This window comes from Patella vulgata, chromosome 3 (assembly GCF_932274485.2).
Source record: "Patella vulgata chromosome 3, xgPatVulg1.2, whole genome shotgun sequence".
Classification (NCBI taxonomy): Eukaryota; Metazoa; Mollusca; class Gastropoda; family Patellidae; genus Patella; species Patella vulgata.
The window spans coordinates 5,533,947-5,552,016 of NC_065881.2; the positions used below are offsets into that span (position 1 = coordinate 5,533,947).

The 18,070-nt window shown below is 38.5% G+C and overlaps 1 protein-coding gene across 1 annotated transcript; it reads left to right on the forward strand.

Moving 5' to 3' along the window:
- The first annotated feature begins 924 nt into the window (after window positions 1-924).
- On the forward strand, window positions 925-9,120 carry LOC126815396 (fatty acid hydroxylase domain-containing protein 2-like). The gene is made up of 4 exons (XM_050541011.1): window positions 925-1,062; window positions 2,551-2,648; window positions 3,646-3,918; window positions 8,991-9,120. The coding sequence occupies exons 1-4, from the start codon at window positions 925-927 to the stop codon at window positions 9,118-9,120; spliced, it is 639 nt and encodes a 212-aa protein (XP_050396968.1).
- Window positions 9,121-18,070: the final 8,950 nt, after the last annotated feature.

Consider the following 18,070-nt stretch of genomic DNA (forward strand, 5'->3'; position numbering starts at 1 on the left):
GGAGAGAGAGAGAGAGAGAGAGAGAGAGAGAGAGAGAGAGAGAGATGGGGTTTAACGTCCACTCGACACAAACTAGGTCATTTCGGGACTAACATATGGTTTAATCTTATTTCAATAATTCGCTTGCGCGTAGGGGTCTTTAGCAGTGGAAGGAAACCAGAGAAAACCCACGAGGTTGGACAGGCGACCCTACTCCTTGTCACGTACAACCGGGGTTTCAAAACCACGCCAGTTGACTCAATGACAGGCCTTATGATATAGCACGCACTTGCTAACCATTCGGCCATCCAACCCCCCGGGTGGCTGGAGTAACATTCATAATGAACCACAGAGGAGTCACGGTGGCTAAGTGGCTTAGACTCTCTCTCGATCCCTGCATTAGCCGAGAAAAATCATCCATTACTTAAAATGTTCGTGTGTTATGTCTACCGGGGAGCCACGGTGGCGAAGTGGCGAAGACGCTGGCTCGCTAGCCTCGAGGTCGCGTGTTCGATCTCTGCATTGACCGAGAAAGTTCATTGGGATTTTCGTACGTGGTTTTTCCTTGTCAGTGGTGCAGGGCCGAGGGCCTAACAAGAACAGCTCTTTAGTCGTTCGGAAGGAACGAAAAACCGAGGTCCCGTATATACATTTGCTTGCACGTAAAAGATCCCTTGACAGTTGGAATTCGATATAAGTGTAGGCGATAGTGCCGCTGCCCGGGTAAAATTTCCCTCAAAGCACACTGTATGGTTACCGAACCAGCGTCTTACTCCCTTAGCCACCACTGCTATTGAAATAAAATTGAACCATATGTTAGTCTCGAAATGACCTAGTTTGTGTCGAGTTGACGTTACACCCTCTCTCTGTCTCTCTCTCTCTCTCTCTCTCTCTCTCAATATAAAACCTTATTATTTTGGGAATAAAACATTATGTTTAAATGTTATGGTCTTATTTTCAGGTAGTTTTTTAGTGACAGAAATTGTGTTTTGGACGGTTGGTGGGCTCTACCTCCTAGCTGACATTACAGGAAAACCAAAATGGCTGAAACAATATAAGACACAACCTAATAAAAACCAGCCGGTATAAAAACATTTACATATTTATTTTCAATTTGTGTCCGGTCCGACTGATGGTCGTTCTGGGGCGGGTCCTTCTTGGGTGTGTGTGGTCGTGTGCTTTATCCTCTATCATCAGATGGTGGGATGGGATGGGCATTCTGTGTCCGGTGCGAATGAGGGTCGTTCAGGGGCGGGTCCTTCTTGGGGGGGCAGGGTCGTGTGTTTTATCCTTTATCATTAGATGGTGGAATGGGATGGGCACTCAAAACGCGAGATAATGATACTGACGAGTGATATCACAATTAATGTCATCCTATTAATTTCATAATAAAAATTGGATATCACTCTTTAAAAAGCTCAGTGGGTATGTATATTACGCGATTTGGAGACGATGATGGCACCATGCACTGTCAACTGTCAAATTTTCTTAACAGGAACACCCCCCCCCCCCCTGCAAAATTTCCTGGCCCGCCCTTGTTGGCGTACATGAATAAAATCCCTTCTCGGTTGGAAATCGTTGAAGAGAATGTTACGGTAAGTTCGGTTTTCCTGCTCTAGTTCAGAAATGAAATGAAATGAAATGGGGTTTAACGTCCTATTGTTCTGCTCCAAAATGGACTAATTAAGACGGGCATACGCCATACAGTGTTCGATGAGGGAAATTTTGCCCGAAAAGCGGCACTACGGCCTACTCTAATTTCGAATTCCAACTGCACAGGGATCTTTTACATGCATTCCAATGTATACACGGGACCTCAGTTTTTCATACTATCCGATCGACTAGACAGCTCGTCTTGTCGGGCCCTCCGTCCTGCACCACTGACAAGGGGGGGCCCCGTCCAGCACCACTGACAAGGGGGGGGGGGGGGGCGGGCCCGCCGGAAAATCTGGATGAACTTTCTCGCCAATGCAGGGATCCAACACTCGACCTACTTAGCCACCGTGTCTTTAATCTATGTCGTATATCCATATACACATTATATAATTGTGCTTTGACATCAAAATAATCCCCCAGTCACCTCGATAATTCGCTCCGAGAAGAGAAGCCATTTTCTATAATAATTCTAGAATAACTTCGCCTGCTGTTTTTACAAATATTATAGCAGAGTACTGACAATATGTCACAAACTATGTCACAAAAACGTATGATGTATGACCTTCGAATACACTAATAAACAAAATTATTCACGTTACAGATCCCACTGCTAAAGACCCCTACGCGCAAGCGAATTATTGAAATAAAATTGAACCATATGTTAGTCCCAAAATTACATAGTTTGTGTCGAGTGGACATTCCCCCCTCTCTCTCTGTCTCTCTCTCTCTCTCTCTCTCTCTATGTCTCTCTCTCTCTCTCTCAAAAGTTCAATTCTCTCACTATTAGTACCGATATGTATATTTCAGCCTGAATTAAATTCTGTCAACAAGGCTATTAAAACAGCGCTATCTAATCAACTGCTGGTAGGATTTCCAATGGTTATGGTGACATATCTTGTACAAAAATGGCGAGGATGTGATTTAACTCTGAGTCTTCCAGACCCCATCACCTTCATCTGGAATCTTATAGTTTGTGTGATGGTTGAAGAAGTAGGGTTTTATTATTCGCACAGGTAACACTTCTCTTGTGTGTTCGTGGGGAGCCACCGTTGCTAAGTGGGTAAGACGCTGACTCACTAGTCTAGAGGTCATGTGATCGATCCCTGCGTTGGCCGAAAATATTCATAGGGATTTTCCAACGTGGTTTCCCCATGTCAGTGGTGATAATTACAGCTGTCTAGTCCTTCGGATGGGACAAAAAAACGAGGTCCCGTGTACACAATGACGTGCGCGTAAATAATCCCTTAGCCATTCGAATTCAGTATTAGAGTATGCATTCTAGCGCGTCTTCTTTAGCCCGGGCGAAATTTCCCTCATAGCCCACTGTATGGCGTATGCCCGTCTTCATTAGGCCAGTCGGTGCAAGGTTAAACCCCCTATAACTTTATTTCATTTCGTTTGGTGATGGTTGAATATGCAAGCTTTTATTATTCACGCAGGTAAAATTCGCGACGGCCTAAAATATCCCACAGATGCCCAATCATCTTCAATAGAAGGCTTGATCTCGCTTTAACTCCGTAATCTTATCAAGCCCTTCACGTAATACTCTGCATATTTCGGCACTAATTTCGTTTGGATACTGACTCAGCTTGAGAGGCTATCGCGAATACCAAGTCTCGCGCTTTCCAGCTAAAATGTCTACCTGTGATAATCGAGTTGAAAAGTTCACGGTTCTTTCAATGTCAAGGTTTCCGTGGAGGTCACCATGTTTTATTTGAGTGTGTTTGTGTCACAACCTCTGATTGGACGCTACTGTTCACGTGCCTACGGTAAAGGGAGATAACGTAGCTATAAGTCCGAGAATTGTAAAGCAGATGTAGCAACTTCTAGATGTTGTAAAACTCGCGGTTGTTTCTTCAGGAACATGGTGCTCAAGGGGATGGAGATCTGGACTCATGGCTGGCATTTTACCAATAAATTAGCACACTGCGTATACCCGTCTTTATAAGCCTAGTTCTTGTCGCAATGTAGGACTATGAACCCCATTTATTTCCTTTAGTTCTATTCCAGACTACTTCATCATTCAGTATTCTATAAAACCATCCATAAGACACACCATGAATGGACAGCTCCTATTGGCATTGCTTCAGTATATGCTCATCCCATAGAATACATCTTCTCCAACATAGTACCTTTAGTTATAGGACCAGTTCTATGTGGATCATGTCTTATAACTATATGGATTTGGTACACACTGGCTCTGGTATTTACGATAATTCATCACAGTGGCTATCATCTACCGTATTACCCTTCTAACGAATTCCACGATTATCATCATTTAAAGTAAGTATTTACTGCTGGGATGGCTGCAACATTATAATACGTACTTTTGGTCGTATGCCCGTCTTTAGTAGCCCGGTGATGTAGATATTAAGACGGTAGCGGACAATATTGGTGTCAGTCATTATCACATATGTGATAGAACTGGTTAAACACATTTTCTTTTTCGTTTTCACTTATCTAGTGATGAGAAGAATTGCCTGTCTCTAGAGAAGAGAACACGAAAAAAAATAGAAAAAAACACGTGCATTACCATGTTACCATGTTATAATAATCTCTGTGTTAAGATTATATTTGGGACGTTTTTAATTAGTTCTGTCACATATGTAATAAAGACCGACACCAATATTGTCCTTTAAACCCCATTTCATTTCTGTTCGTTTACTAGTGGGACAGTTGCAACATGAAAATACTTTCGCTCATAGTAATGGGCTGGTTTTGGTCGCATGTCCATCTTTATTAGCGCGCAGTTGACGTTACAATCCATTTGATTTCATTTCGGTTTACTACTGGGATGTTTGCAACATGATAATACTTCCGGTCAGCGTAGTTCACCGTAAAAACTACATATTTATTTTCAATTTGTGTCCGGTCCGACTGATGGTCGTTGTGGGGCGGATCCTTCTTGGGTGTGTGTGGTCGTGTGCTTTATCCTCTATCATCAGATGGTGGGATGGGATGGGATGGGCATTCTGTGTCCGGTGCGAATGAGGGTCGTTCAGGGGCGGGTCCTTCTTGGGGGGGGGGGGCAGGATCGTGTGTTTTATCCTTTATCATCAGATGATGGAATGGGATGGGCATTCAAAACGCGAGATAATGATACTGACGAGTAATATCACTATTAATATGATCCTATTAATTTCATAATAAAAATTGGATATCACTCTTTAAAAAGCTCAGTGGGTATGTATATTGCGCGATTTGGAGACGATGATGGCACCATGCACTGTCAACTGTCAAATTTTCTTAACAGGAACATCCCCCTCCCCTGCAAAATTTCCTGGGCCCGCCCTTGTTGGCGTACACGAATAAAATCCCTTCTGGGTTGGAAATCGTTGAAGAGAATGTTACGGTAAGTTCGGTTTTCCTGCTCTAGTTCAGAAATGAAATGAAATGAAATGAAATGAAATGAAATGGGGTTTAACGTCCTATTGTTCTGCTCCAAAATGGACTAATTAAGACGGGCATACGCCATACAGTGTTCGATGAGGGAAATTCACATAATACTCTGCATATTTCGGCACTAATTTCGTTTGGATACTGACTCAGCTTGAGAGGCTATCGCGAATACCAAGTCTCGCGCTTTCCAGCTAAAATGCCTACCTGTGATAATCGAGTTGAAAAGTTCAATGTCAAGGTTTCCGTGGAGGTCACCATGTTTTATTTGAGTGTGTTTGTGTCACAACCTCGGATTGGACGCTACTGTTCACGTGCCTACGGTAAAGGGAGATAACGTAGCTATAAGTTCGAGAATTGTAAAGCAGATGTAGCAACTTCTAGATGTTGTAAAACTCGCGGTTGTTTCTTCAGGAACATGGTGCTCAAGGAGATGGAGATCTGGACTCATGGCTGGCATTTTACCAATAAATTAGCACACTGCGTATACCCGTCTTTATAAGCCTAGTTCTTGTCGCAATGTAGGACTATGAACCCCATTTATTTCCTTCCGTTCTATTCCAGACTACTTCATCATTCAGTATTCTATAAAACCATCCATAAGACACACCATGAATGGACAGCTCCTATTGGCATTGCTTCAGTATATGCTCATCCCATAGAATACATCTTCTCCAACATAGTACCTTTAGTTATAGGACCAGTTCTATGTGGATCATGTCTTATAACTATATGGATTTGGTACACACTGGCTCTGGTATTTACGATAATTCATCACAGTGGCTATCATCTACCGTATTACCCTTCTAACGAATTCCACGATTATCATCATTTAAAGTAAGTATTTACTGCTGGGATGGCTGCAACATTATAATACGTACTTTTGGTCGTATGCCCGTCTTTAGTAGCCCGGTGATGTAGATATTAAGACGGTAGCGGACAATATTGGTGTCAGTCATTATCACATATGTGATAGAACTGGTTAAACACATTTTCTTTTTCGTTTTCACTTATCTAGTGATGAGAAGAATTGCCTGTCTCTAGAGAAGAGAACACGAAAAAAAATAGAAAAAAACACGTGCATTACCATGTTACCATGTTATAATAATCTCTGTGTTAAGATTATATTTGGGACGTTTTTAATTAGTTCTGTCACATATGTAATAAAGACCGACACCAATATTGTCCTTTAAACCCCATTTCATTTCTGTTCGTTTACTAGTGGGACAGTTGCAACATGAAAATACTTTCGCTCATAGTAATGGGCTGGTTTTGGTCGCATGTCCATCTTTATTAGCGCGCAGTTGACGTTACAATCCATTTGATTTCATTTCGGTTTACTACTGGGATGTTTGCAACATGATAATACTTCCGGTCAGCGTAGTTCACCGTAAAAACTAATTGTGGAAATGGGTGTCCAACCTCGTGGGTTTTCTCCGGGTCCTCCGGTTTCCTCCCACTGCTAAAGACCCTACGCGCTACCGAATTATTGAAATAAAATTAGTCCAGAAATGACCTAGTTTGTGTCGAGTGGATGTTAAACCCCATTTCGCTCTCTCTCTCTGGAAATGGGTGTACAGTACATGCATATAATAGAAATAATCGACTGATATAGTTTCGTTCAAATCGATCCAGTCTGTTAACAAGGTTGTTATCTAAATTATTAATTCGAAATTAATTAACTTATCCAGATCATAATCAATTCTCGGTGGCATCGCTAGCCTGCGATATTTACTGGATTATGATCCCATTTGCTGCTCGACTTCCATTCATAATTTAATCATGAAATGGGTGATCGAGACTATGTTTTTTATCGTACCGACTTGAGTAATGACGATCGAAGTTAGGGCTAAATTTCAATCGCTTAATTCTCGGCTCATAGTGGATCAATTTGAGTGAAATTGCCTTTACATTATCTAGTTTTTAACTATTATAGTGAGAACTGCCAGCCCTTTATCTAATCTCCCATAATGTATCTTTAAATAAGGGAATTAACTATCATGATGGAAAGTTTTCAATTTTAGACATGGAACATATCTTTAAAGGGACAATAACACTCTTGCTGGCTTGACAGCTCCAGAAAATAAAAAAATAGCCTTATTCTAAGTATTAGATGTGTTAGTGTCCTACCTGTTGTGTAAATTATCCATTAAATCCTATTTTACTTGTCCAGAGGGTTTCAAAAATATTTTAAATCCAAGTCACATTTGAAATGCTTTACGTCAGGCTTTTCAAATCATTTAGTTGAATTTTTCTAATTTTTTAAATTAGGTGTGTTAAGATGAAATTTGTATCATCAATTAATTGGAATATTGTAAAATGGTAAAATTTGTTGATCAGAATAAAGATTGGGACATATTATTCAGTTACAACAAGAGTGGTATTGGGCCTTTAAGATGTAACTTCACATTCTGTCTAGTTTCATCAATTTTATTCTTCGTGTAGCGTGAAATAAGATTTACAAGGCAATCTTTTTCTAGAATTTAATTTAAATCTGAAGCATTAAATAAAGAAGAATCTGTATGGTAAAACTGTGTTAATTGGATTAAAAAACAAACTCTGTGGCATCTTTTCAATACTATACACACAGTCGCATATACGCCAATCTGTATTTAAAAGCTTAAAGATACATTATGCAAGAGCTAAATTTGCCTATTGCAGGTCTTTCTTTGGGCCTGTAATTCTATATAAACTATTAATTAGACATTAATTAACTTATCCAGACCATAATCAGCTCTCGATGTCATCGCTAGCCTGCGATATTTACTGGATTTGAATTCGATCTGCTGATCAACGCTCATTGATGATTAAATCATAAAATGGATAATCGAGACTATGTTTTTTATCGGACCGACTTTAGTAATGATGATCGAAGCTAGGCCCAAAATTCAATCTCAAAATTCTTGGTTCAGAGTGAATCAATTTGATGATTAAATAAAAAAGAGGATAATGTTTTTTTTTATCGAGGCTAGGCCTAAAATCCAATCGCTTAATCCTCAGTTCAGAGTGGATCAATTTGACGGAAATTTTCTGCAAATTCCCTTTCCATTATCTAGTTTTTAACTATTATAGTGAGAACTGCCAGCTCTTTATTTTATCTCCCATAATGTATCTTTAATGTAATCTTTATAAAACAAATACCCCCCCCCCCCATATTTCATGACCGTATTCTGTCAGATTCATTTTCTAGGGTTCCTCCTGCCAGAGGTGCAGGACGGAAAGTTTGGCAAAGAACATTGTTTAGTCGTTCGGATGGAACGAAAAGCCGAGATCTTGTGTTCACGTTGTCGTACACGTAAAATAACCTGTGTCTGTTGGAATTCAATGAAGGATAGACAACAATTCCCTCATAGCACATTGCATGAGGTATTCTTCATTTGACTAATTATAGCAGAAAAGATGCATTATGTAAGAGTTAAATTGAAGGTCTTTTTTCTGGCTTCAAATCTTGTATAATTTATTATTAAGACATTTATATACATGACAAGCCTTAAACCAACCCTATAAATATCGGGTGACCGAGATTTGAACATGCACGAGGTTTTAAAAAATAAATGATAAAATCTGTAATCGAGACTTAGTCTCGGTTGTCAAGTATCGTTGCTACCATAACAAACGATCGGCGCTACATCTTCATACAGTCATACCTTCACTCAGAATAAAATTATCTGAATGTAGGTTTTACCGGGACAGTACCGGTTTTTCGGGACCCTTTCCGTCGTCTCGTCCCCATGATTCTCATGTGCCTAAATGTCCCGGTTTTTAAATCAAGTGCTTTTCAATAGAAAATGATAACACAAAACACATAAACTATTGATTAATAGTATACGAAATGAAATTTTCAATGTATTCATTTTTCATTATCTAATTTTGAACTATTTTAGCAATAACCAGTCCTTTATCTAATTCTTACATAATGCATCTTTCAACCCCATTTCATTTTATTTTATTTTATTCAGATTTACAGAGAATTTTGGTGTTTTGAGTTTAATGGACTGGATACACGGTACAGATACTAATTACAGACGATCCAAACAGTACAAGCGAGATAAAATTATTTTCTCTTCTAGGGAAATGAAAATTTCTTGATTTAATGTTTAAAATGTGCCTATTTTATCTTAAAATTTGGATAGTATAACAACATAACAATGCAATTACCTGAGAAAGGTAATCCATTTACAAATAAAGACATTTTATAAATAATTCATATTAAAGAAGCCTAATACTAAATTCAACCACTCGGATCAAATATGCATACTAATAAAAATAAAATAAAACCAAGTACGAACAATCCAAACCATAAGACAGAATTCGAAGTCCTAAAAAACGTTATAGGCAAAAAAGTGTATTCAAGCAAAATAGTGTAATCAGCAAATGGACTGCTCCTCGTGTACAAAATACACTACAAACAGTGGTAACAGGTGTCCGGAAGAGAGAGAGAGAGAGAGAGAGGGGGGTAACGTCCACTCGACACACAACATAGGTCATTTCGAGACTAACATATGGTTCAATTGTATTTCAACAATTCGCTTGCGCGTAGGGGTCTTTAGCAGTGGGAGAAAACCCCAAGGACCCGGAGAAAACCCACGAGGTTGGACAGTCGACCCTACTCATTGTCACGTACAGCCGGGGAATCGAAACCACGCCAGTAATACTTGGAAAAATCAAAATGATTATTTGCCAGTCCCCTATTATGGTACCAATATTATACTCTGGTGGTGTAATCCGTTAGACTGGATAACGCGTACATCATGTCTTTGTAATGGCAGTTTAATAGATGTAGATAAATCTTCTATAATAAAATCCATTAACATCTTAAATAAACACATGTAAGGGATTATATGGTATTCAACATTTAAACCTATTCCATTGTTATTGGTTTTTATTTTATTTTATTTATTTTTCTCGCAAATGAGAATGTAATAATAAAAAAAAGATTCAGTCATATACTTTTATAATATTAGGGTAAATTATCCGCCATTAAAATAAATTGATATATTTACACAAACTAACACCTACAAAGAACATAATAATCAAATCAGTTCATGTAGGCTAATATTTTCAGTTATGTATTGGTTTTAGATAGGGAGATGGCCGAATGGTTAGCGCGTTGTATCATAAGGTCTGTTATTGAGTCAAGTGGCTTGGTTTCAATTGCCCTGTTGTGCGTGACAAGCAGTAGGGTTGTCTGTCCAACCACGTGGGGTTTCTCCGGGTCCTTTCGGCACCATAACTGATATAACGGCACCATAGCTGATATAACGGCACCATAACTGATATCACACAGCACCATAACTGATATCACGACACCATAATTGATATCACAGTACCATAGCTGATATAACGGCACCATAACTGATATCACAGCACTATAGCTGATATCACGGCACCATAGCTGATATCACGGCACCATAACTGATATCACCGCAACTATACCATAATTGCCATCAACCCACGAGGTTGAGAAGACGGCCCTATCTCCAAACAACATACGCTCACACTAAGGATCGAAACCACAAGCACAAGTCAGAGGTGACCGACCAACTAGAGCTCGAAGCGCGAAACTCTAGACAACTAGGCCATCCCAATTCCCCGAATTTCTAAACCTAATTTTGCTCTTTTATAATCCCTGTTTCTGTTATTAATTAGGTAATTGGTCAATTACGCTCAATGACATAATAATTAGCCAAATATGGACATTGACCTTGACAGTCAAACTAGTAAATTTCCATTAAAGTTCAGTTACTATATTATATATGATGTGTTTAAGACAACCAAATAGACAATTAAACAGTCTGTAACCAAATATCTTCCATTTCCGTTGCATTACGTGACGTCTAACTTGCTTATAATTTTGAAACCAGCAGTAGGCCGAGGTTATAACTTTGTTACAAAACACAACACGAACGTATTTTTCACCCGTACACCAAATTAATACAGATTAAATGTATGATGTTTATTTAATAATGTCCATTAGGGGATTGCCATAAATATGGACATTTACCAATAGTACCGACATCTCTCTCTCTCTCTCTCTCCCTCTCTCTCTCTCTCTCTCTCTCCTCGGTACAACGACGTAGAACACAGCTAGCTTAACACAAATTAATACAGATTAAATATATATGATATTTATTTAGTAATGTCCAAAATAGAATTACCATAAATATGGACATTTACTAATAGTACCGACATCAAAATAGAATTTAAAGGACTAAAACGGAATCCTCATTGAATACAATGTTCTGAGAGGGATTTGAAGCAAATATTTGATAGATTAATTAGTTTGGATATGTTTTTAGTCCAATTATATCATCAAATCACACAGTTTGTACGCGGGAAAAATGCTTTAAAGAAATACAAATAGTTGTAAAGACATAAAAAGATGCGAATAAAGATTTCCTCATTGTATTTATAGCTATTAATAGCTAATCATTTAAATAAATCATGTCTATAAATACCTTGTTGATGTTTCAAATCTGATGTAAAATATAGTTTTACTCTCACACGAATAAATGAAAATAAGAAAACATTTTGTAAACGCTTTCAATCATCAACGTTGACCGATTTCTGTCCGCGGATCTATACAACTTATTCTCTCTTGATGGCACTTGACAGATTTTCCCAGTTTTTACATCGATTGACGCGAGAAAAAAGAATAACACTCAGAAAATACTAATATAATTATTGAAAACAATAAGATGCAAGCTTGAAAGTGGGTAGAAGCAATACAATTGTCTTCTATCAACAGTGAGAGAGAGAGAGAGAGAGAGAGAGAGAGAGAGAAATGGGGTTTAACGTCCACTCGACACAAACTAGGTCATTTCGGGACTAACACATGGTTCAATTTTATTTCAATCATTCGCTTGTGCGTAGGGGTCTTTAGCAGTGGGAGGAAACCGGAGGACCCAGAGAAAACCCACGAGGTTGGACAGGCGACCCCACTCCTTGTCACGTACAACCAGGAATCGAAACCCCGCCAGTTGACTCAATGACAGACCATATGATACAGCGCGGGCGTGCTAACCATTCATCACAATATAATTTCGAACACGCGACCTCAGGGCTAGCGAACCGGCGTCTTACCCACTTATCCACCATGGCTCCCCAAGGCCTTAGAATTAGTTTGGGAGTATTATGTACATAGTAGTTTATATGCCGAGAAACCAGAACCTTCGTTGCTCGACAGACGTCATATACTGACACTGCAGTATGCTAGGAATACTGCATCTCTGTCTAAGCATATTTCGTATTAATACCATATCATGAACATTTATATTGCTGAAACCTAAAAATGCTCCATCATTCGGTATTCGTATTCTACCCCTTTTGCCTTTGTCTGAGGCTGACATCAGTCATGACAGTCTTGCCAATACCCATTTAGGGCCCCATCCTGAACCATATGATCTAACAAAAACAAAATGAAACATACTAGTTCCACGGCGTTTTAGTATCTCTTTCAGGAATTAGCGGCTAAATATGGAAATGAAATGAAATGAAATGGGGTTTAACGTCCTACTGTTCTGCTCCTATACTGGGCTAATGAAGACGGGCATACGCCATACAGTGTGCTATGAGGGAAATTTTGCCCGGGCAGCGGCACTATCGCCTACTCTTATATCGAATTCCAACTGCCAAGAGATCTTTTACGTGCATTCCAATGTATACAGGGGACCTCGGTTTTTCGTCTCATCCGAAGGACTAAATATGGTGATTAACACTATCTGAGTTATATATCGTTTATTTACATCTACCCACGAGGTTAGACAGGCGACCCCACTCCTTGTTCGAAACCATGCCAGGTGACTCAATGACAGGCCTTATGATACAGAGCGCACATGCTAACCGTTCGGCCATCCAAACCCCCGCCTGAACGAGAATGTGGGTGCATTTTGATTGAGTGCAAGCATCTACATGACATTAGATTAAATTGTAATGCATCCCGTTTGCCCAGTTGGGATTATATAATAAAGTGTTAAACTTTTTTTAAATGAAACATATATTTTGATATATACATATATATGATAAAAAAAAAAAACACCTGTCATTTTCATTTATCTGTTTTTAATATCTGTATGCTTTAAAGTTCATGATATTTTTTTTTAACTTAAAAAATGTGATTTTATCTTTAAAGGGCACTTAGTGAAAGCGATATATAATAACAAACAGCTTTATAGATAACTGGGACCTGTTTCACGAAATTTTAACTAAAGATAAAATCCAAATTGTAGTAGATACTTCAATTTTGATTGGCTAAGCACTAAAATCAATCTATTATTATCCAATCAAATTACTAACATTTGGATTTTATCTTAGTTAAAATTTGGTGAAACAGGCCCCAGGTGTATTAACTACAACGTTTCAATGAGGATATTCTCACTGTTATCAATGGATAATATTCACTAGGTTTATTCCATCCAACTGTCTGTAATATAGTGAAAGCGATATATAATAACTGACATCTCTATGGACAACATTCACTAGGTTTATTAACTACAACGTTTCGATGGGGATATTCTCACCGTTATCAATGGACAACATTCACTAGGTTTATTCCATCAAACTGTCTGTAATTTACAACTGTGATATTTGTTTTTATATTTAAGTATATGAATAGTGTTTTTAGCCCGTCTCATATATTTTTATTTCACCACGTTTGACGTCATATATCCCAGTTGGTGCTGATGCGCTATTAAACAACATTTCATTCATTCATGCTAGACATTTACGCTATTGTTCTTGATTTTCAAAAATAGTTCCCGGTTTCCATTTCAACATCGAAAACCCGTACAACAAGAATATTAACGCCATGAGCGGATTTCCGTTGCTACCCATCTTTGATTTTCATCAAGTTAAAGATATAGTGTCACACTGTATGTATATGATTCAGTTTATTAAACTTACATTATACAAGAGCTAAATCTGCCTATTAGGTCTGAAATGTTATCTAAATTATTAATTAGACATTATACAAGAGCTAAATCAGCCTCTTTCTTTAGGCCTGAAATGTACTCTAAACTATTAAATAGGCATTAATTAACTTATCCAGACACAAATCAATTCTCGATATCGTCGCTAGCTTGCGATGTTTACTGAATTCGTCTCCGATCTGCTGCTCAACGCTCATTGATGATTAAATCATAAAATGGATAATCGAGACTATGTTTTTTATCGGACCGACTTTAGTAATGATGATCGAAGCTAGGCCCAAAATTCAATCGCAAAATTCTTGGTTCAGAGTGAATCAATTTGATTGAAATTTTCAGCAAATTCCCTTTACATTATCTAGTTTTTAACTATTATAGTGAGAACTACCAGCCCTTTATCTAATCTCCCATAATGTATCTTTAATTAGACGTTCTATCCCAAAACGCACAGTCTGTATACCAAACAGAAATACGGTTTCGCTTTATATATATATATAGAGAGAGAGAAATGGGGTTTAACGTCCACTCGACATAAACTAGGTCATTTCGGGACCAACATATGGCTTAACGTTATTTCAATAATTCGCTTGCGCGTAGGGGTCTTTAGCAGTCTGAGGAAACCGGAGGACCCGGAGAAAACCCACGAGGTTGGACAGGCGACCCTACTCCTTGCCACGTACAACCGGGGATTCGAAACCATGCCAGTCGACTCAATGACAGATTTTATGATACAGCGCGCGCACGCTAATCATTCAGCCATCCAACCCCCCTCGCTTTATATATAATACTTCACAGGTTAATGTTTTTCCTTTTGTTGTGATTGAGGGTTTTACCATATATTCTCATAAAACCCTACACATTTGCATTTATCAAACACATTAATTCTAAGGATCGTTTTTTGTTCTTGTTCGTTTTTCAATAGATATCATTATCAAACAGAAAAAAGAGTCCTGAAAAAAAGCTTGGCATAGTTTTCCTGCGTTTTTTTTTCTTTAATTTTGGGGGGTTTTTTTGTTTTTTGTTTGCTTTATTTATTTTTTTTTTTGTTTATTAGAAACTATTTTCCCATAAATACCACATATATCATTTGTCAAGCACGTTGATTATAACGCGCGGTCTAATCCCTTCGTTTTTCAATAGATGTTATATCATCAAACATAAAAAAGTGCCCTGAAACAAAGCTTAGCATACTTCATATTCAACCCATCTATAAAGCCTCCTGTGAAAGCTAGAATTGATATGACATTTAAAATTTAAAGTTAACAATTATTAGACAATATTATATTGTCAATCACATGTCACATATCGTTAAGCCGTTTACGGTATTAAAGCTGTTTCTAGTCTAAACATTTTCCGATTATGACAAATTTAATTTTGACCATCTGTTTGAGGGGATCGTAGCTGGTTCACGAAATAAGGAAGTGGCGCGGAGGTACCTGGGCTGTTGTTACCTTACCGTGAAAATATGGCTCCTGGTATCCAATATTTCAATCTGAATAAAAAAATAAATCCTATTTCGCTTCGTTTTTTTATAGTTCAAAATTTCGTTTAACTTGTCTGACGTCATAAGATCAAAGGTCGCTCGTATGACTCCTGACGCGACCTCCCAGTACAACTAGTCAGATCTATATCTGTATTTTAATCACATTGCCAATATTTAAGACAAACTGAACAACCGGGAACCCCGCGACGTCCGGTTCTCGATGGTCTTGTCCGCCATTTGTAATGAATAGAGAAAAACATACTGTCAGTAAATGCGACATTATATATAATTAAAAATGGATGATCCATAAACGACAAAGAGAAAAATGTTTTGGACTGGAAGATGTGTATTATCGCAACACTTCAGTAAGCTATAACGAGTCATACTTATTGATGAAAATGAAATGAAATGAAATGAAATGGGGTTTAACGTCCTACTGTTTTGCTCCTAACTGGGCTAATGAAGACGGGCATACGCCATACAGTGTGCTATGAGGGAAATTTTGCCCGGACAGCGGCACTACGGCCTACTCTTATATCGAATTCCAACTGTCAAGGGATCTTTTACGTGCATGCCAATGTGTACACGGGACCTCGGTTTTTCGTCTCATCCGAATGACTAGACAGCTGTCCTTGTCAGGCCCTCCGTCCTGCATCACTGACAAGGGGGAATCACGCCGGAAATGATGAAAAGGAATTTGTAAAATATGTCCGCCACTGGGTTGTTGTGATTGGGTGGTCGAATTATTGAAATGAAAATGAACCAAATGTTAATCCCGAAATGAGTCGAGTGGACGTTAAATCTCTCTCTCTCTCTCTCTCTCTCTCTCCCTCTCTCTCTCGCTCTCTCTCTCTCTCTCTCTCTCACTCTCTCATGATAAAATGACGTGATATCAAATAAGGAGCGAGGTAACAGGCCAAAGATTACGTCTGTATTCTACTGTAAGAATGTATGATTTATATCACTTTTAGAAAGTTGGCATGTCGGACAAATTGAGGATAACCCCTGCACTAGGCCCCAGCGAACCACTAGCGAACCTCTATCCGAATTTTGGGGGTTGGATGGCCGAATGGTTAGCACGTGCGTGCTGTATCATACGACCTGTCATTGAGTCAACTGGCGGAGTTTGGAATCCCCGGTTGTACGTGACAAGGAGTAGGGTCGCCTGTCCAACCTCGAGGCTTTTCTCCGGGTCCTCCGGTTTCCTCCCACTGCTGAAGACCCCTACGCGCAAGCGAATTATTGAAATAAAATTAAATCATATGTTAGTCCCGAAATGACCGAGTTTGTGTCGAGTGGACGTTAAACCCCATTTCTCTCTCTCTCTCTATCCGAATTTGGCATGTCGGACAAATTGGGGATAACCCCTGCACTAGGCCCCAGCGAACCGCTAGCGAACCTCTATCCGAATTTGTGGTCACCCAATCATAAAATTATGACGAGATCATAAGGACAAGGTTAATTAATGACCACAGTGTTTACAAATAAAGCTTGCCTCGTAATACTGTATCCATGAATCACCTCATTACTCCGTATGTTTGTTTATCATTCATAGAGTCCCAATAAAAGGTTGCTCTATTTATTGTGCTTACGGATGACCTCTTCAGATAAACGAGTAGCAAGAAGATTGCATACAAAGTTTTAACACATTATGTTCTTCAAATGAGAAGAAAGAACCACTTAACGGTCCATTAGCATCGTAAGTTGATTAACAACTTTCAGTGTACCACAGTATACTTGAACATAGCACGTTAATCAGAAAATCAACATACCGATAGAAACAAATTCATGTTAATGAATCAGATAACTTTTATCGGTGACCTCGAGTCCAAGGCACATCTTGCCTTCAATTAGCTGGCATTGATGGCCGATATTTATATTGATTCTCAGATGCGCTTTTCTCTTTTTCTTCATCCATGGCCATTAAAGAAACTTTGAATCAAGCGGAAACTCTGATACATTAGAAATCACGAGTTTACGTTCATTTGACCCACGACATTTTAATGTCTTTCTGTACAAATCTGTGAATAAATTGAATCAGAATGGACAAACTGTGCTATTGCATTACTTTAGACCACATTATTGTATCTTGTGTTGTATACCAGGACGAGTTTGTGACAAAATCAAATTTTAAGAATGTGTATGTGAATATGCCAAGGATTAAATTCCAATCATCCGTTTCTCCTTGATTGCACGTGACTAGATTCAGGTTAAAGGCGTTAATCCGGATTATAGCTTTTCACGGCCTAATGCAAGAGAAAATAAACTCAAATTGACTATTTTCACTACCCCTTGTCACGTACAACCGGGAAATTGACACCATGATCTAGTTTGTGTCGAGTGGACGTTAAACTCTCTCTCTCTCTCTCTCTCTCTCTCTCTCTCTTGTAGCTACCCACGTAAAGTTTATCTATTAAAATATACCTTTTATTTCTTATATTCACTAAGTTTTAAAGCTGAATGTTTGAGTAAATATTTACACAACTGACTAACAAACAACCCAAGATTTAGAAAATGATGATCAATTTCCGTATTTAAATAAATTCAACATCTTAACACGAGAAAGAAATTATCTAGTTAAATAATATTACTGTTGATAGAAGACAATTGTATTGCTTCTACCCACTTTCAA